Source organism: Sturnus vulgaris, chromosome 2, assembly GCF_052056855.1.
Source record: "Sturnus vulgaris isolate bStuVul1 chromosome 2, bStuVul1.hap1, whole genome shotgun sequence".
NCBI lineage: Eukaryota > Metazoa > Chordata > Aves > Passeriformes > Sturnidae > Sturnus > Sturnus vulgaris.
Genome location: NC_142244.1, coordinates 12,402,683 through 12,424,450, shown reverse-complemented (window position 1 = coordinate 12,424,450; position 21,768 = coordinate 12,402,683). Strand labels below are relative to the sequence as shown.

The following is a 21,768-nucleotide window of genomic DNA, read 5'->3' as shown; positions in this document are numbered from 1 at the left end:
CAGGAGATTTCAGTAATGTTTGCCTGACACATTTTGTTTTCTGTGTAGGCAGGTAGGGGAAAACTCCCAGGCATGCCATGAGAACTGCATTAAGAAGACACAGAAACCTCTTTGCTAGAGCCATTAATTGCTGCAGGTTGGCTGTGGCATAGGAGATTGTTGAGAAAAAAACAAGGATCAGAGAATCTTCTCCTATTTCTTCCGTGTTTCCTGGTGGTAGGAACTGTTTTCCGTTTTGGTTTTTTTTAAATTTCCTGTGTTCAATCATCTTACACCCCCCCAATATGTGCATCATCTTTAGAAGAAAGGTTCAGTTTGCAGTGACATTGATTTTCCTAGGGAAGACTGAGTCTGGTTCATGTGATGTGTATGGAGCGAGGAAGGAAAACAAGTTAGTTTTTTTTACCCTTCACTCTGTATACTAATGTATGCATGGTTATAATCTCAATGAGAAAATAAACTAGAAAACATTTTATTTATTTAACGTGCTTGGTGTAAAAGGCTTTGGAATATCAACTAAGCATGCCAAAATTCCTCTTGAAGTGTGGCCATGTCACTGGAATGCTACAGAACGCCCTTCATATTCCTGATGCCATCCATAACTGGGCTACCTGAGGCTGGATAGAGAAGGTGCCTTTCTTTTAGCATCAGTGTTGTGAAAGGCAAGACAGCTAACAACAGAAGATATGGTCAGGCTGCCAGAAAAAGCACTATGTTTATCATTCCTGCCATACATTTTGTCAGCATTTTTTCCTGCAGTTTGATTTCTGCAATTACAAAACAAGTCTAAACGCCTGAATAGGAGCGTACTTAATGCAATGCAGGCTTGTAGATGTCACTGTAAAAATAAAACACACAGACAGCTGGCTTTATTCATCCTGTCTCCACTTCAAAAAGAAGCAGAGCAATTTCAAGGGGCAATGTAAGAGGAGGAAGGGAAGGATGTCCCTATCACTGACCCACGCATCTTCCTTGCTTTTTATCACCAAGGAAGCAAAAAAGCTCTTTCAGCAGTCTTTGCATCTGATACATGTTCTTAGAAAGGCTGAAGACCTGCAGGGATGAGATTGGTTTTCAAAAGAAGATGAAAAAATAGCCTCTGCATAGAGAGATTTTGAAGGAATCCCCACCAGCTCATACTTCAAGGACTGCAAAAATGCAGAAATATAATCCAAAGTGCATTTTAAATGCATAAATATTTCAGAAAATTATATTGTATATATTTGTATTAAAAACAGCATATGTTAAGGAGCTTTTCACATGCTTTTTATTCAATATATAAGGAGGTACCAAAACCATTTACTAATATTATCTGACAAGGTTAAACTTAATCTTCATGCCTGCTAGAACTGGAAAAATATGAATGTATAGTAAGTCGACATTCTGAGGCAAGGAAGCTTTAGAAAGCTTTAGAAAGCTTTCTGTATGCCTATCTCTAGTAGGCCACATTTTTCTACTGCAAATGAAAACTTTAATGTTGCCAGCCAAGTCTCATTCCTTTTACTGATAAGCTGTTCCTCAAATATGAATGTAGATTAATCCTCTTTTAATAAGCATTAACTCAGAACAGATAATCAGCACATAAAAATTCCATCAAATCTTCTGTCTACCTTTGGATGATTCTGTCATATAGTTTATCCTCATTTAACAGTTTCAGGAGTTGCACATAAAATGTGTAATGTTCCATGATTCCCTATCTATTTTTAATTTGTTTTCTATTTACTGAGTTTCATAAAATCTTTAATCCCAAGGAGCACTAGTCACTAAATAAGCTTATCTACTCATAAATTAAAATACATATTTGCTTTTTTTGCATGACTGATGACATGAAAACTAGACACTTGAAAACACCTGAATATTCTGGTGAGTGGGTACTGGCACAACAAGTTTGAGGGCACAGGAAAGGTAAGTAGATAAATGAAATTTCTCTTTTTTCCCTACAACCATGTCTTTTCACAGAAATCTGAAAAAAGAATTACAACTTCCAGTATAAAATAAACAGATTCTGTTCTGTTACTGCAATGCAGTATTGAAATAATCCATCTCTTACACAATCAGTGGTCAGATATCTCTTTTGTGCCATGTATCTTTGTATCATGGAAGCCTATGGTGCATGTTTATATCCAGGCAACCTGAGTAGAGGGTAAACATAAATAAAACCCCCAAAACAAACAAACAAAAACCCAACCAAAAAACACCAAACAAACCTCAAACAGTGCAGCACTACTTCGGCTTTCACACAAACTCACAAAAGTGAGACCAATCCATCCTTTACATCCCAGGAGAGATCGTTGAAAAGGGACAGCAGGTGTGCTTAGTGTCCCTGTGCCAGATTTGGTTTTGCTGAGAGTATGTCATGGTCACAAAAATGCAAAGTCCTTGTACAGCTGCAGATGATGACACTACTACTACTTACCAACAGTAATCTAACAAACATATTAGCTAAATTTTATGTTTTGTGGCACTGACATTACTGAGAATCAAGGCCTGGCAAGTCATGGTGGAAAGGGAAGTGGAAGAACATTGATGTACAGAATTGTGGCTCAGTAACTACTGGAGTCAGTACAACTGAAAATAACTAAAAAGATTGATCTGTGATTATCAATGTCACTTTATGCCCATCTGAGCCATTGATCAGTACTTACAAAAATGTGCACAAAGACAGAAATCTAAAAGTATTTAACTCGATCAGTTATTCTTCCCTGACACAAATCATTACAAACTGCCTGACATTTGCTGTATGCTCTTCTCCCACCTATGTAACAGTGGTTTAGTCACAAAGAAGAAATTGTACATCTTTGGAGCCTAATAACAGAATACAAATAACAAGTGGTCCAAGTGAATGACCCATAATCTGCAAATGACCCAAAAGAACATTTTTAGCAAGTACTTATAAAACTGCATGGATTTGGAATTTTAAACAACTATTTTTAGTGTTCTGTGTTCTACACACAGGAAAATACAGATGAAGAAATATAAAACAAAAATTAAATCAAAATATATTCACATCAGAAATAACAGGATTTTTTTCTGAGTGTGAAATAAAGTAAGTAGATGATTGTTATACTAATAGATTCAATTCTCTACCACACAGCTAAACCTGTATGTTCTGCAACTCTCTGAAGGAAGAATTTAAAGCAGATGTCAGAACAAAAACTGTGTACCTTCTAAAATCTGAGTATATTAGGATAAATTAATCTTTAGTAAAACTTCGTTGACAGCTGTCTCTGAGGAGAAGCTGAAAGCTACATACCACTGTCTAAATAATTGTATCTAAACCCAAACTGTTTATGAATTGCAACTTTGAAGGGAACAACATACAGTTGTGAGTGTCAAACCTCCACAAGCATAGCTATGTATTTCTAAATGATATTATCAAGGGCAAATATTAGACAATTAACAAAATTTGTTTTGGAACTCTGGGTCTAATGGTAAGAATGCACTATGTTCTGTCATAAGGAAAATACTTTTTTAAATTAAAAAAAAATTTTTGGACTCAACTATTGGAGGACTTAGGTTCTCAATTCCTCTTAAAGTTATTATAAGCCAGGAAATAGAATAGTTCCACAAAGTCCACAAGATGTCAAAACTGCTTTTAAAAAAGAACATTTTTGGCAGTACTTCTGATATATCCCAATTGCCCAGCACATGTGGATCAACAGCAAGAAATCATGCTCAGACCCTGAGGCTCCAGCACAATCCTGTGTCATGCCAATGCATGCTACAAACACAACAGTGAAAATGCACCACAGTTCAAGACAGCTGGCAGTGGCATAGTCATAGGAACCATATGCAAAGATGTATTATTAAATTTTGGAAAAAGCCCTATGTTGTGTCTCAAAGAAAAGGCAATAAAGTATTTAGGGTGGGATGTGTTGTGCCATAACTTACAGTAACCTGACCAAATGTGCCTGGAAGCTAAGGGAGCAATCCTGAGTCCCCAGAGCTTGTCCACAAGGACATTTCTCCTCTTTCCTGCAAAGGTGAACACAAGCTGTGGCTGAAGAACAAGCAATAGAGAGAAAGCAGCTACTGAGTATGACAGGGCAGCTCTGGTAAAGGCAAAGGGGGCCAAATTACACCCAAAAAACTCGACAGACTTCTGCTGGAAAATGTCGAGATTTATCAGGTTTTAACACTTTAACACACAACAATTTTATTTGATTTCTACATCTCGAGATTAAGTAGGAGAGCAGAAGCTAATTGTTTGTATTAATTATTACTATTTATTGTATACTCTATTTACTGACTATCCACATGTTGAAGAAAGTGCTTGCAACCTGATGTTTCAGCCACTCTTTGTTTATCCTTCACATATTTTTACGATAATAGCCTACTGTATGCTTTTTAAAGGTAAGAAAAATAGGACACCAGCTCTGAGCTGGATAGTAAGAAAAAAAACCTAAATGTGTCAATTTCAAAACCTTGTAAAGTCAATGAATGCATCAGTTAGTGACTGGACTGCGTGAAGGTCTGAACACCTCATGGTAAGTCAAACATATACTTAAATGAGAGTTAAAGTAGAAGAAAGTTCCATTTCTCCACTTAGATCTGCTAAACTGATCTTTAAAATCAAAATTCAGTTACATATGAATAATGCTTGTTTATGTTACGTTAGTTCAAGCATTTGGTCCTGAAAATTACTTTCAAAACTGCATTTCAGAGAGTTGGATGAGTTAAGTATGCAGATTTATACTGTCAGAGACATTAATGGTGGTAGATTTTACTTTTCCCTGGAATCAGGAGAAGAATGAATGCTACATTTTTATCACAGATAGGCAGCCAGAGTATTTCTCCTTGTACTTGGTTTTCATTCTTCATATCTCACATGTTCATAGACACTTTGATAGCTAATGCTTGAAATTATGTGTTGGTGAGGTAAGAGACAGACTAATGGACAGTACCTGCAGGGGTGAAGGTGAAGGACTGAACTGCAAAACAAGAAAGCAAACACATTGTGAGTTACACACCCTGACAACAAGCACTAATTGCAGGGCACGAGTTTCCTCTGGAAATCACTCAGTTGGGGTTGAATACCATAAGCAGGACATAACAGCTGAGCTTAAAGCACCAACCAGCCAGCAGCCAATGAGAAATGATGGTTGGAAAGACGAGCAGTGAATTGTGACGGTCACATTTGAAGACTCTGTGCAGACATGCTGTTCTCCAAGTTGTAAACATTAGGATGAACTTTGAAGCATGATCTGTTATCTACTTTCCTTGCTGAAAGCATACACAGTTTCATGATGCAATCAATGTTCACATCACACTTAGATGCAGCAAACGCCATGAGAAGGAATGAGTTGCACGAGACACGCTGTTTACAATTGTTTACAGCTATTTCAAGTTATAACAGACTGCTCTCAATTGTCCCTCACCCCAGTATGCCAACTCACTCACGACTAATAGTTCTCCTTTTTAAAAAAATTCTAGTCTCAGCTTGTGTCCAAAGCTTTAGGTAGGACTACTTCCTAAGAGAAATAACAGCACAGCTGTCCCTAGTATGAAAAACTCTTGGGATCTAGAATGATATTTCATGTCAGCACATGTATAAGTGTGTGAGATATATATTAATTTCTCAGTTAAAACCACCCCACCTCTCAGGGAGTGAAAGTTAATGTTATTAAAGGAAAGGAAAAAGAACACCTTGGCACAAAGCACAACCCATGAATGAGAGAGATCATGTGGTGACACAAAGTGAGGTTCCACCAAAACCAAGAAGGTCCAAAAGCCACGGGTCTCACCTTCCTCTCTTTCCACTGCTCATCTGATGTCTTCTTGTCCTTTCACTAAGCCAGTACAAAACAAATCCAGCAGGAAGGATTGGAAACCAACACAGAATAGTTTCCTGGTGGTTTAGTGAGCCCAGTCAGGACACTGAGTAGTCTGACTATGGCTGAGCTAAATTGGGAACGGTTTGGATGTGGCTGTAGGTTTTTGGCAAGTTGTTGCTCAGCCATTTAGGGAACCTGAGTCCTTTGTTTCCCACTTTATAACTTCTAAGTAGAAGGACACTTGTGTAACTTTAATGTGATATAATATCAAGATTAAATATGTTCTGTCCTCAACTGGGCAAATGTTTTCTCCTTTTAAGTGTTAATAAGAACTACAAGAGAACCTACTGCAATATTTGAAGAATTGTTTTTTTTGTGTGCTAAATTAGGCTTCAGAGTAACCCATTTTATGACAGTTCACCTGATTTCCCAAAAATTCATAAGAATCTTGAAAACAGAATAATACATAAAACAAAGTTTGGGGAAAGATGAAAATATTTTCATTTAGCAAGTGTATTTAATTTTCCAAATGCAGTTTTCAAAAACTAATTTATAACTGGAACAAACAACTAAAGAGAACATTCGAAGATGTTCTGCCTCCAAGGCAAAACTATTTATGGCATCTGCCTTAGGTAAATTTTGACCACACTCCTCTGTCTAATACATCACTCTTCCAGCTGCAGGTATGAAGTCACTGATTAGGTACCTTCATTTATTTGCCATGCACATGGCTTCAGAGACATGGAAATGCACAGCAATGAAGAAGAAGACAAAAACTTTTTAACTTTCCTTGGAAAGGTCTAATTTAACTCATATTTGAACATATAAGCAATGCTGCACTGCCAACAGAGTGCCTTCTGAGCAAGGGGCAAGAGAAACAGTTAATCCTCTTTTTACTTTTTTAATGCTAGATGTGCTGGAGATGCAAAAATACTGCTTTATGATAATGATGGAATGTGGTACTGAGCGATGCATTTAAAGCTTCTCATACACCAGCAATTTCACAGCATTCAGAATTTAAAACAAGCATACAGAAGTCACCCAGGACGCTTCTGCTGTAAGTTCAATGTGGTTTCTAGGTAGGTTTAGCAGCCCCTGTTCTTTTTATGATAGCACCTGCTGAGATGGCACTAAGGTCACTGCTCTTACCAGCATAATTGCTGAGCCCCTTCCTCTTCTTTCTTCGCCAGTACAGCCAGATGCTGAAACCCATGAGAATGACCCAACATGCACCACCAATGCCAGCTATGAAGGCAGGCTGCTTGACCACATCAGTGATTTGCTCAGTTATGCTGTTGTTATTTTCGGTGATGACAACTTCGTTACGACCTCCTGCACAAGAGAAATTGAACAGAATGTGGTTATTGTGGATTCCGTAACACACAGGGGAACCAGCACTACAAATTAAAAGTTTTCAAAAAATAGTAATGGATCTCAAAAGAATTACCACATTAGAAGAACTTTAAGAAATAGCAATGCACACCACAATCTCAGTGTTTCTAGAGTAAATCCATGGCCATTTGACAGATATAGATTTGCAAAGACAGACCTACAGCAAACTCCCAAGTAATCTAACAGATGCCAACCAAAAGCTTTTTTATTTAACTATATACATATTTGTTAGTCTGTTTTTCCATAATTGTAGACAGAATACAATAATGAGAAAATGGATCACAGGAAACTAATGAAAAAATAAATCAAGAAATAGCTTTTTCCAAACAAGTAATCCAAATAAAATTATGCTACAAGATCAGCAGAAGGCCAAAAATTCTTAACTCAACTCAACCTTGAATGCTAGCTTACAAATTTGAAATAAATAATAAAATAAATGCACTTTCCATTAGGCAAGGATGCATTTTCCAGCAATTACTTCAAGGGGAAAACAGTTCATAAAAATTCTAAGTGTAGCATCTTTGACACAAAGCAGAAAATCACACAGTTAACTGTAAACACTAAACAATCACAGCAACAGATGCTATTTTTTTCAACTAGAATATGCATACAAATTCTTAACATCAACCTGCAAGACATAATTATTACTCGGAATACCGATTAAAGTGACATGCATCAAAAAATTAATATATAGGATCTTAAATTGCATATTACAGTAGAAAACGGTAAATTCCAGTAGATGCTCCCATTACTTTTTATCCCTCTTTCTCTAAAAAGGAACTTTTCTAAAAGTAAAAGCTTGGCATTTAGCTTAAAAACAAATGCTCATAAAAATCTGAATGGAAATCTAGGAAATGCTAAAGCATATAGTTCTAGGGCCAGCACTTTCAAATTGTCAAAAATAGTTTTAAAATTAGGAAATGCAGAACATATTTTTCTAAAAAAACCCCCAAATTTTATTCTATATAAATTTTATATAAACTGTCCACATCTGCAGTTTTGAAATTTGTGAAAGATTATCCATCATTTCTGGAAAAAACATTTGTATAGCTCAATCCTTGAAATGTTTATGCAATATTACCAGATGCCTGTATGCACGCTGAAAAGCTGCAAGACTAGCTACTCTATTGTGACAAAGAAGATGCAAACAATATGATTCTCAATTATGAGAGTCTATCTCACACATAAAGGTAGTTGAGCATTGCAATAAAACACTGAAATGGTCACTCAGAGGAAATTATTTAAAGTATTGTATCATTACGCCATGCTGTGAAAATGTACATGTTCCTTTTCTGTAATTCAGCAATGGTTAGATTTATTTATTCCAATAGAGGAGCTTGCTGGTTCCAGCCTAAAGCCAGCACTCAGGGTCTCTGGCTGAAGCAGATCTGAGAAGTCTGACACTTCCAGTCCCATTTCCATGGACACCTCTTTGCAGGTGACCCAGAGTTCACACAGCCACGTCTCATAAAAGGAGATCTTTGAGCAGGTCCCTCTGGGATTGCCCTTGCCCAAGATGCAGCTTCAGGCCCTCAGAGGTGCTCAGAGCTGGGCTGGGTTAATCAGGAAGAAATGCAGTGCCCTGCATGCCATTGCCATCACACTGCTGATGACCCCGGTGAGTTTACTGGGCTTCCTCTCTTTCAGCACCACGTCAATATTTTGTACTGATGACTGCCTGCTTTGCAATCAGACTGTGGAAGCTGAGCTAGAGCTTGGCTTGCTTTCAGTCCTTCTGGGCAAGGAACAAAACAGGCTCCCACCAAAGATGCTGCCAGATGCACAAAAAGTGCACCAGTCTATACATGCCATGCTGGGAAGCTTTACTGGGATCAGGCTCTGGGAGCTGCAGCTGTCCTTTGCCATAGTTGCATCTTTTGTCTTGCCACTGACAAAGGCCCAATGGCTTCCAAGCCTGATTCAGTATGTGAGAATGAAACTGAGTGAGCAGCTGTGGCAAGGAAAGAAAGCAGGCAGTAGTGGCTGCTTTATCTGATTTTCCATGTTTTTTTCTGCCCATGAACTAATCCATAGGTGCACCCCAGTGCTGAAAGAGGAAGGGTTGACAGTAAAACTAATAGAAAGGGGCTCTCTGTGGCATGCTCTTCCAGACACAAAATCGATTTCCTAGTAGAAATCAGCATGGGAGTTGGAGTTGCTCTAATTACCATTAACTTGCAGTTAATTTCTGTGCCCTTTGGAGGAGAGGCCAAAGCAGCAGGACAGTGAGGAAACAGGTAGTCTTGGCACTGCTTCAGACACAGCCATGCTACCAAGGAGAAGAGCAGGCAGGGAAGTGTTTTGGAGAGACCAGCTTTGGGAGTGGATACTCCTGGATTCAAGAATGAATTCTTTTCACTAAAGCCTCCAAAAACATCTGAGGATCCTGTCTTCTCTAAGACCAGAAAACAGTCTTTTAAAAATGGAGGACGTGAGAGCAAACTGCAAAGAACCTGGGGAAAGGTTTCAGTAGACTGTACGCTCTGCCTGTCTTCTAGCAGAAGATACACTCTGTCTCCAAATTACCTTCTAAAGTTTGCAAGTCTGGCTGTTTGCTCTTACCCTTCTGTGCCTAGCAATTACAACTGCAAAAGTAATAATTCATTTAAATGTCAAAATAACATATGCTTTGTGAATTTGGTGATGGAAAAATAAATGGAGACAGATGAATGTTACTCACTGACTTTTGATAGAATTAATATAATTGTTGGGGGTTGGGGAAACAAACAGCATTAGTCTTGTACTTCTTTATATAATATTTAAGCAGAAGCAATAAATATGTCATCCAAGGTACCAGTGTACTATTTCATATACTGCAGGTGGTTTTGTAACAATGCTGTCAGTTCAACTAATTAGAACATAGACAAGGGAAGTGTGCGACCTGTAACGCTCCATTGTTCCTGAAGACAAAAACATAATGAAATATAATGTCTTCCTCCCATTGGAGAGTAATGAAGAACAAAACTAATTTGTCGGACCAAAAATTAATTAGACACATCAGATTCGATTGTACCTATTACTGTGAAAGTTTGCAGCTGTTCCTCATATTATTATGCCAATGATGGAATGTAAGAGGGACCAGGCCAACTGATGAAGAGAAATAATAGCTACAGCATTAACCAGCATTGCCCTTATCTCCAATTTTACTTCTGGTTTTCCCAGTGAATGTTTTTTAGAATATCATTAGTGAACATAAAATTTTTATTCTTGATTGTCTTTGAGTCTTTCATAAAATTTTTCAACATCCTGCTTCAAGTATGGGCACAAGATTCCTGTAACAGTAAGACAATTTCTAACTAAAGGAATAATAGATTTCCTACTGCTTCCTATTCTCCTGGTTTTGCTTTCTGGATTGTCACAGTCTGTTATCTAAAATTACTCTGGGAGGTCAGTAGTCGATTAACCACCATGAAAACCAGTTATTTTCAGAAACTCCTCCGAAATATTTTTAGAAGAATGAATCCTGTATTTAAAAATAATATCTCTTTTTATGCACTCTACTTTGTATTTCATGACTATTAAAAGTTTTTACTGCTTAGAACCACATTTTAACTCTCCTGCACCACTGAAATGTTTTCTCCATAATTCAGTATTTCTGGAGTTGTTCATTCTGTTTGTGAGTTGTTAAATGGTATAGATAAACACCAGACCATATAGAACTCAATTATAATATAATAATAATGCTTTCTCATTCATTATGATGTTTTGAAGTTTATTCATTAGCTCATTTTAAATCCATGTCGTTAGTTTTTTTTAAATTTACTTAAATTATTTTCATATTTTATGATTTTGATTCCTGTTCAAACATTGAATGATGCCAACTCAAGTTTTTCAGGAATGCTATTCACTTAAACACTGTTATATTTATCAAGCCAATTTATAGTCTGAGAAATAACTGCTAGCAATTCATAATCAAAAGCAAAATTGGATCTAAAGAAAAGGGAGATACACACCAATATAACACAATAAACAAATATATAACCAATAAACATCCAGTTTAGGCTCCCAAAAAAGAAACAGAAATTACAACAGAAACAAACGCAAACAGAAACTACTCTCCATTACTTTTCATACAAATGACTCTCAAATGTGCAAAGGTGTCACCAGATAAACTTGTAGAAGCAGACATTCTGGGATAATTTAAGGATTACAGACAAATAGCACTAAGAACTCTAGGAATCATCCAGCAAAGATCTTTGGTGCAAGTATAAGTGACAACACATTAAGTGACACAAGGCTACCCACGTACTTAAAATGCTTATTGTGCTTTGCTGGAGTAAGTGCAGTATATTTCCTGCCTAGTTAGATGGCCCCCTTAGGTAAGTAAGGCAAAAAAAAAAAAGTTTATTGCATTTTCAAAAATCAATTTTTTGTTTTCACTTCTAGATATCTTTTTTTCCCCCTCTCTTCCTTGGTGTTTCCATGCCTGCCTTTTCTAAACCAAGTGCTACCTTCACTTTCACATTTGTATTTCTGTCTCCAGTGAGACTTCAAAGCTGAAGTAGCCTAGCTTCTGTTTTGATGAATGGGGAACCTGAATATCAGCAAACATTTAAGCAATGCTTATGGGATGTCCTTTTCTAAGGGTCTACAAATAATAGACTAGTCCATGTTTGGGACAGTGTATTGACAACATTTTCTAGAAAGAAAGTATTTAGTAACAATGGAAGTCCCCTCAAAAAACAAACAAACAAAAGTCCATTTAAGTAATAACTAAGTTATTAGTTATACAGATAAAGGCAACAAAATTCCTGTATTGTGCACTCAAAAGAGGTGCTGCTTTGCCCAGCTCATTTCAGGTTTGCTAAACATAACTACTTGTAGTCTTCCATATTTTTCCTGGCTTTATATTTTATACTCGGGAAAAATTTCAGAAGAGACAAAACCTGTGTTTCCCTCAGGTCAGGAAATTAATTCTGCATGGAGGCCACTACCAAGAAATAAGTATTTCAAAGGCTGGCATGATAATGCTACCTTTGCTGTCTAATTGGTCTAGAGACCACTTTTTCTTTAACAGAGGAGACTTGTCTTGGGATACCTGAGAAAAACTGACTTCAGACATTCACAAAACAATACCAGTGGAAACTTTAGGCACCAGTGGAATGAGTAAGGCAATATTCCAGCCATCTTAACAAGGGACATCAGACTGTTTGTCCCACACATCTGTCAACCTGCAGAAGTGGTAAATTCATTTCAAAAACCCCTAAAACATTAAATCACTTTCACTAGGCCATCTGCATTTTCTCATATGTCTTGGGAATATACTTCCCTTCTTTGTCTCCAAGAACTCTGCAGTAAAAGAAGACAAAACATCATCAGGCAGCAGGATGTAAAAACTAACTAACCAGCTCTAGTCAAATCCCAACTTTTGTTCCACAGATTTTTATGCTTCCAGTAATGATGTATGAGAGCATTTCTGAGAGTAAAACAAACAAACAAACAAACAAAAACCAGGCAAAACAAAGCAACAGAACAGACAAATAACTTACCAATTATTATGGGTTGTGGGTCACTTTTTACTCCCACACCTGCACTGGTGCTTGCAGCAACTTCCACACGGTACTGGATACCTGGATATAGGCCACCTATTACTACAGACCGAATGGCTGCATCTACTGTTTTGTTGATATGAAATCGAGTCTCATTACCTAGGCACCAGATCTGGGACAAAAGTTGATGTGTTAAAATAGATGCAATTCTTCACACTCACACAGTCGTGTACAGATATGACATATCATGGAATTTCATGGCAATCACTTAATTAGGACTTCCTGACAACCTTATTGTCCAGGAATAGCTGAAATTGGGATGATTTAGCTCAGCAAGGTATCCCAGATTAGCACAGGACCAAACCAACTGCAAAGACTGCTTGTAAATACCTCTCTGGACTCTGACTCTCCATGGAGTGCAGATTCTGTGCTTACACTTTTTAGAAGCACAGACCAGATCATCCAAGTAGAAAAGAGGTGTTATACCTTAATTAAATCTTGTTTATCAAACCTTTTGCTAAAAAAACCCACATTTTTCCTTCTAAATTTCCTGCTGAATAGCAAAAGTATACCAAATAATATGAGCAGAGGTTGAAATACTTAAAGCACTAATGAGTAAACAATTGTCAAAATTCTTTTCAACTTCCTTTCATTGCACAAGAGGGGTATTTAAAAATTTCTGTAATGGAATAAGCACAGACTCACATTTACCACTGTCTTTGTGATTATTTACATTGTTTAGGAATTCAGACATCAGTTTCTCACTCAAATATTATCTAATAAAACAGAAAATCCACCCTATAATCATAACTGGCATTTTGTGATGAGAAGAGTCTATGAGTTCAGAGTGTTATGTCTCCCTATTGCAATTTTTATAGGATTCCCCAAAGAGGTTTCAAAACTAACTTCTAGGTTTCCTCAATTAATGCTACCTGCAAATACTAAAGAAAGCATTTACTACCAAACAAGAAAATCAATGCATAAATATTCCACATGTACACTTACATGACAATAACAGCAGAAGAAAACATTATTGGTGGAACCACTATCAATGACAAACTAATGCATCTAAGCAATAACAATATCTTTACACTTACTTTTGACCCTGCTCAGTGTTTTACCACTCCTTATCTTTTTTTTCTGTGAAATGCTAAGAAAGATTTGAAGAGGAAAAAAATTCTCTTGCTTTCCTAAACCTAAGGCGATCCTATTTGCCTGCCAGAATGCATTAAGGTGAGTAACTATTGCATTCATTTCTTCACACCTGTCTGTCCTGGTCTTAGATTACAACAGCTAGGAGATACCCCTAATTAAAAGCACTTAATTCGTGAATGAATATACAGGCATTCTGATGCTTGAAGTGGAATCAACAGATCTGCTTTCAATTTGTTAGAAAATGCACTGTGGAACTTCAGCAATTATTTTATACTCAAGTTAATATCAGACTCTGCACCATTCACTGTAGCCAGTTCACCACTCAGGCAGCCACCTAATTTAACACAGGAGGGCTGTTATAGGTAGTGACTCCAGCTGGTTTTATACACGGCCCAGAGGCCTGAGCACTCACCTGGAACATGGCTTTTATTAGCCATCAGCCCACTTTGTTTCATATCTACAAGTTTTGTGGTTTAGGAGCATGCTTTACTCGTTTGCCTATAGGCCCTGGATGGTTTATATTGATTTATACTGGAGTCAGGATCAAGATTAATTAAGCCAAGGGATAATTATTAATTGATATGAAAATTAGATCAATAAAATACTGGGATTAATAAATCTTGATATTGACTAAAAGCAAAACAAAAGAAGTGCTATGCTAAACATAAACATTGTGAGCATTTACTGCATCCCTCTGACCAAGTGAAAAGCTGGAAAGGTTGAACCATTATCTGATTTAGAAGCCAAGTGCTTTCTCCCTTCATGCTGTGTTCCCTCAAGATACAGCAGGAGAAAAAAAATCCTTTTATGTGAAATAAGTGGCAGTCACCACCCATTCTTTTTGGGACTGTCAAGAAAGCTGTCCTGATCCATTTCAATTAATCATTTCACACTTGGTGTATATAGGCCAGCCACAGCAAGGTTAATTTACCAAACTGTGCTCCATGCTGTGACAAGGCTAAACCTCACCCAGTCATTTTCTCCACCTGAATAACAGACTGCATTTATTTTAATGTTGTGAAAATATCCTTGTGCAAAAGAGATCTTAGTATGAAATTACAGAGTACACCAACATTTAATGTATAAGGAGTGGATATTTTGAGCCATCATAGTGACAAAAAGGAAGAAAATACAACCAATGCAAGTAACTCTCACATAGCAAACTTTGGATATACTAGCTGTGTTCAACCTGTTTTTCAGAGCAAACAACCTGGCACTTTAAGTTGTAAAGCTTGACAGATATAGTACTTGGAAGAAGTCTTAAATTCTCCCAGAGCCACAGTCCTTGACTTTGACCTTGGAGTGTGAGGATTAGCATTTTTGCAGAGGAAATAAGAAGCAACTTTCCTGCCACCTTTGCTGCCAGATTGAAGGTACTCCAAGACAGGAACTTCCTGTCTTTAGAGTGCAAAAGACCCTTACAAAAAATAGAAAGATACTCCCTCTTCTCCCATAGCAGGGAAAAGCTAGAAGGATAAGAACTGTAAACTGGCTAGAAATTACAGCTCTCTTTCATATCAATCTCATGGTGTTTTTGCTTTTTAATATAACAGTAGTAGTAATAATAATAATAACGAAATCCATAAGCAGTCAGTCCTCTTTTGCCAAATAATTATATGGGCAGCTGTAAATGCTGTCAGAATCTAAATCCATAAACAGTGCTATTGTTCTGTAATTCAAGCAGGCTGTTTCCCTAAACACACAGCCCTCCCATCAGACACCGTGTGTACCTTGTACTCCTGGATGACTCCATTTTGGTGATCTGGAGGGGGAGGATCCCAGGAGATGCTGATGCTTGTGCTGTTGTGACTTCCAACTGTCAGGACAGTGACAGACTGAGGAGGAGCACTTGGAGCTACACCAAGGAGAGGGAGCAAACAGAAGCAAGGCATTAATCCATTTGCTACAGTGAGGATTTTGCTGAAGCAGTACAAGAGCAAGCAGACAGTATAGAAAACTCACACTCCCTGCAGGCCTAGGGATGCATTTTTGTCAGGCACTGAAAATGTTGAAAAATGCCTTTCTGAAGAGATGCATAGGGCTGAATGACAATGTGGAATTTGTGGCAATGGAGAATCAATACAAATCACTCCTCATTTATTTATATTTAGCATTTCTTAATTTTGCACTGGAACTGTTCTCACGTTTGCCTTTGCTTTCCATAATATGCATGAATAACTATGGATATATTAACTAAATCACATGTGAGGCTGTTTCACCTGGCCTGTAAACTGTTTTGGTTCTTCTATTTTTACATGGTCTAATAATGATGTGAGTAGCCAACATTCAATGGCACTTTTTTGTTTCCTCTCCAGGAAGACAATACCAGGTTTAAACACTTGCAACTCCGAACTGGAAAAGGGTTAAAATGTTCATGGCTTTACATCAAATACCAGTGAATAGAGCAGGTGCTAAGTTAGGTCACATATATACTTATGGCCTTTTCTGCCCCTAGGCAAATTGCTTTCTTTTCAGAGCCCTGTTCAGTTCAACCATTCACAGCTGTTTGGCTGGTCACTGCACACCAAGGCCAATTCTACAAGACAACTGCTTGCCAGCCACACTTGTTGTCTAGAAGCATGAAATAAAAACGAAAATAAAATCATAGCTATTAGTGACCAGAGCTATGCTGACAAAGCCCCTCTTGCAGCTACACAAGCAGCAAGGTGCTTCTCTTGGCTCAGAACACGCTGCTTGAGAAGTGGTGCAGGAACTCTGCTATGGAAAAGTCTCCTCTATGAGCATCTGCTATATCCATGGTGGGCTCTCCCAGTATGGCTGTGGCTGCTGTGGCAGAGGACTCTCAATACGGCTCTGCTCAGCCACCTAAAACTTCTTGGAGCCCCCCCTCATCCTTCCCTTGCTCCCAGGCAAGTGTTGAAACTACACCACAGTGGTGAGCTAGGCCACCGAGGTCGACTGTATTTTATTAAGGTATAGTCCCTGGAGGGAAAAGCTGATGGATAGCAGCTGCTTGGAACTGGTCCTAGAATTTATTTATTCCATCTCTCCCAGTCCATCTACCCAGTCTTCAACAAAACTAATAGAAAGAGGCCAAAAAAGTGTGAACTAATAAAGCAAGCATAAAGTGATACCTCTCCAGGACAATTTTCCAGTTCACAGGAGCCTGTTGATTAGACATCTTCTGTTCTAGGGAGGTGTCCTTGTGTTTAACAAATACTTATGGAATTTTTCTTCCTCATATTTTTCATCACTTTTAATCTGATTTTAAAACATTTCATATGAAATACGAAAGCTGATTTTGAAAACTTATGGTAGAGACATCATACGAGAACCTAAAATATTTATCACTCTGCTGCCCCAACTTCAAACCTAGATAACAACGTGGTTTGGGGCATCTCACATCATGTGTCAAGGCTCCCTGACTCTAGCCCCCTGGTCAGAGTGACTTCTTCACTGCTAAACGTTATGGCAACAGAACTATAGTCTTATCTTTAATAGATATCCCTGAGTCCATGCCCATCCTTGGACCATGATTCTCAGAAAAGCCAAGAGCCCCTGGCATCTTTATATTGAGGTCTGGCAGGTTTAAACAAATAAGCACAGCTACAGATACCAGCAGTGTTCAAGTCTCCTCAGCCAATTCAGATATTCCTGTTGTTCTCCACAGCCTCTTTGAGGCTGGCTGTGTTCCCACGTCAGAAGCTCCTCAGCACTTGACTTGGCACAGGCTCATGGAGCCGAGCTCAAATCTTTACCCTGATAAACCTGAAAAATTGGAGTGCTCTGCTGCAAGTATCCCACAACTTCAAACTAGGGTATCAGAGGTGAGGACAAGGAAACATATGAGATGACAGCAGAAAAAAAATATTTTAGACAAAAAATGAACCACATATTACAGTCCTGGGAGTCTTCACATTTCGACAACTACATTTTCAGATGCAAAGCTAACAGTGCTTGGTAGAGTCCTTGTGACCTTGCCTGATGCAGAGAAACAGTGAACTGGAGGGGAGAAATGGAGCTGTATTGTGGACAATCTGACTCTTAGCCAGCTCGAGTGAAGCATGGAAAGGTAGCCTTGGGCTACTCCTTGCAAACGTGCAAAGCATAAAATTGGTGAAATAAATAGTTGCATTGTGTGTTTTATGGCAAGTGAAATAATTTGCCACACAGTGAAAAAATTAGCATTTTAAAAGTCTTCAAGTTATTCCGTAACAACAAAACCATGAATAAATATATGTGTGTGATATTAATTAGAATATTTTATGTGAAAATAATAATCATAAAAATGGCAAAGCTTAACACTGCATAACTCACTTTTGGCTTTAAGTACAATGGAAAAACTTGCTCAAACATATTTACTTTCATTACTGAAACAAAAAGGGCATTCAGAAATATAATGTCTTATATAAACATACCTGGAGGGATAGGGGAGTGTGAATGCAAAAGAAATGTAAAATGAATACCACACTCTAAAATTAAAAAAAAAACCCATACTGCATTCGTCTTTTCACTTAAATGGCACGACTTTTTGAGTTAATATTCTACCAGCGTGTGTTGGTGTTTTTGAGGTTTTTTGAGGACATAGGATAAATTTGAAGCAAAATTAAAATTGCAGCTAATGAATGCAGCTGTGGAAATATCATTTTAAGATCTGCACTAAAGTGAGAAGAAACAGAGAGCAGCTGATAAAAGCTACGGAAGACTTCTCTTCCTGTCATATTTTTGTGGTGACAAACAAGACGCGGGACAAGTACTACTCCACAATGTTATTCCAAAGGAGATTTAACAGTGGATGTAACTGAAAAAAAAAATCTGTCTCTAGAGAAAGTATGAAAGAAATACTGAAAATTATAAAATTAAATCTTTGATTTAGCTCCCATTGTATACGTGTACATATATTTGTATTTACCACTTCAGCTTCCTCTCTCTGATGATATCACTCTGTGAGTTGGCACCGTGATATAAATTAAGCCACTTGTCTGACACTGCTGCAGTTATTAAATAGATCACATTGAAAAATAACATTTTTAAAACCGTTTTCTCATTTCCCTTGCTGCTGGCTTGTGGAGAACACCTTGCCTGCTTCTTGACAGGTCAATTATTCCAGTGCTCAGCTTCTTCTTACAGATATGAAAGAACCCAAATCGCTGCTCATCTTTTCCAGACGCAGCCAAACAGAATTCCATTTGTTACCTTCACAAGGCCAAAGAGGCAGGAGATGGATGGATACTGAACTGTGACAAATGTCTGATCTAGAGGAAAAGCCTAACAGCAGCAGAATTGATTTTTAGAAGTAGGCCTTAGAAGTAACATTGCATGTAAAATCCAATCCAGCAGAAATTTGCCACTACCTTTTAGCTGTACTTTGCCTTTACCAGGATATTTCCTTTGATGTCATAAAAATACTTCCAACACTCGTATCACTTTTCCAAATTATTTTCTAAAAATAGTATAGCTGACATTTTTTAAAAGTCAAGTCTAAAAAAGGCTCATTTTCAAAATGGAATCACAGGCAACACAGCACCTTTAAATAGACTGCCATCTTTCTTCAGTGGAAGAGGAACAAACCACTGTCATTAAACATTTAGTTGATACTATTTTTAAAATACATGAACACCAATATAATTACAAAGATAATATGAGGAATTAAAGGAAGTATCTGTAGAACTGCATCTACTAAATGTCTTAATTTTCTCATGGAAGTACCTAATTTTATCACCCAAGGAAGAGGATGAATTTTTTTACAGGAGCTGACATTTTTCTGGTGATAATATTATGGGTCCTATGCTGACATTTTTTGGGAGAATATATTGTAAACAGACTCCTTGAAAGTTATATTAATCTACAAAGCATATCCTAGGCTGTGAGTTATACATATCTGCAGGCAGGATTTTTTTTTTTTTTTAAATCTTCGCTATTTGGAAAGCTATTCCACATGAACAAAGTGTCCTTTAAGGTAGGAAATTACCTGACATGCTGGGAGCTAAGGTTTATAAAAGAGAATATCATTCCTCAAGTATTTTATAGAAACAGACAGGAGGTCTAAGTCCTTCTCTCTTTTTCAGTAGTTCTTAATTTACCTTTAGCAAGAGACAGTTTAGATGCACTAAACAAACATCAAAGATCAACTGAAATTGAAAAAGAGGAAAATCTGCCAGTGAGAGGACAAAATCGCACATTTTAAACCCAGAGAAGAAAATTCACCTGTATAAATCTTATTAAAACTTTCTTTTCTATTAAAAAAAATCTTTGTTCAGAGTGCTGCAAACATATTCTTCACCAACTGATTTAGGCTTTATAGTTTGAAAAATAGTTTGGTTTTATGGGAACCATAAAATCCCATATTAAATCAGACTTGGAAAAACAGCCTTCCTGCACACTCTTCCTCATGTTGCAGGACAGTGAGTTTCCTCATCGATAAAGTGCAAAGTATGACCAAGTTATCTCCAGTTTTACTTACATGTTTGGTAATAATCATAACAAATCAAAGAGAAAAGTGAGTAATAAGCAAGTCAGTTCTAGAATTAAAGAGTACTTGGCAATCAGCACTAAATTAAACCTCAGGAGACTACTGTAAATGATTAAGATGCACTTCCAATAGGAAGGAAAGAGTGCACTCAAAACTCATTGAAACGATATGAACATTTTAAAATTTCACCAGTGTTTCTTTCTCTTGCTAAAAAAAAAAAATTAAAATTTAAAAACATCAGTGACACAGAGGGAAGATGAACCCTCACTGTTAGGACCATCTTACTCATAGAGGAGAGATTCTCCAGGCAAACACTGCATTACATAGGTAGAAAGGTGGGTTTCTAACAGCAAATTATTAACATTACTTACATCTCACCCCAGTGTCTTTACTTTTCAACAAAAACCCAGCAGCCCTGGAGTGCACATGCTTTAGCACAACTATATACAAGGCTATATGCTATAGAAATAAAAGCTCGAGCATTTCAGAAGTATAAACTGTTCATTCTGTCTGAATCCTGACTGTTTCAGAGAGGCTTGAAAGGTGCTCAGGGGAATCCTCTGCAGTACTGAACAGGGCAGTTTCATGAACACTGTGCTAACAGAAACTGTGAAGTGGTGTGCCCTTGAGACTGGAGTTTCTCCAGACTAGTTAAATATATGTCCTTCACTACTCCTCGTTTCGCAGCCAACTATCCATCTACATTATTACCCATTCAGAAAGATGTGCTTAGTATCAAACACTCACCTGTGAGAGCTTGCATTTATTTTGTTTCAAAATGCAGACCAAAGTCTTTTATTGCAGCAGCAGTGATTACTGCTGAAAGACTGCAGTGCACGTTTTTGGAATGTCCAAAAGGACACCTGTACCTTAGAAGGATGTATCAGCTGGAAGGATGTAAGACCAGTACAGTGCTTTCTCAGGGGATATTTACAGCACAAAGCTGACTATTATATCACATTCTAATGTCATCTCAGTGGGTAACAAACAGAAATCATGTGGAGGAAATGGAGATGAACACATGCATACACAGAATAACCTCCACTGTCAGCTGTGAAAGCTCATTGCTTTTCTGCCCCTTTCACCAACCTTCCTCCGTGGTGCGAGCAGACTTGGATTCACTGTCCATCCCTTGGAATTCATTGAAATAAGGGCGAACCTTAATTTCATAAGTGACGCCCTTTTTCAGGCTGACCAGGACGGCGCTGCGCTCCGTGGGGACTTTGACCTCCAGGTTCTGCCACACAGCTGGGGCAGGCAGGCCAGAGGTTTGGCGATACAGGACTCGGTAGCCCTGGATAAACTGGGACTGGCGGTCCACCTAGAAATGACAATAAATAATAAATACGTCAATAAACACAGTAAACACACAAAAACCCCAACTGTGCAAAAACAAAACTGTCTGCCTTCATCAAAAAGAGAAAATCCAGTTATGATGCTGAATTTAAAAATCTAACTGCCTTCTCTTAAGTCACTGTTTATTAATTGTCTACAAAGAGTATTTGTCTCACATTACTGGTTATAG

General features: G+C 37.7%; 1 protein-coding gene across 9 annotated transcripts in view; it reads right to left on the bottom strand.

The window, feature by feature from the left end:
* The window catches only part of ROBO2 (roundabout guidance receptor 2), an 859,086-nt gene that overhangs the window by 56,538 nt on the left and 780,780 nt on the right, over positions 1-21,768 (bottom strand). For 5 of the 9 annotated variants that reach the window (XM_088157800.1, XM_088157805.1, XM_088157803.1 and 2 more), the window contains 5 exons: positions 21,333-21,564; positions 15,541-15,665; positions 12,656-12,827; positions 6,924-7,106; positions 4,905-4,931 (listed from right to left, as the gene is read on the bottom strand). In XM_088157800.1, the coding sequence (XP_088013926.1) occupies positions 4,905-4,931; positions 6,924-7,106; positions 12,656-12,827; positions 15,541-15,665; positions 21,333-21,564 (739 nt within the window). The remainder of the gene's footprint in view (positions 1-4,904; positions 4,932-6,923; positions 7,107-12,655; positions 12,828-15,540; positions 15,666-21,332; positions 21,565-21,768) is intronic. The other 4 variants (XM_088157801.1, XM_088157806.1, XM_088157804.1 and 1 more) reach the window with 1 other exon arrangement.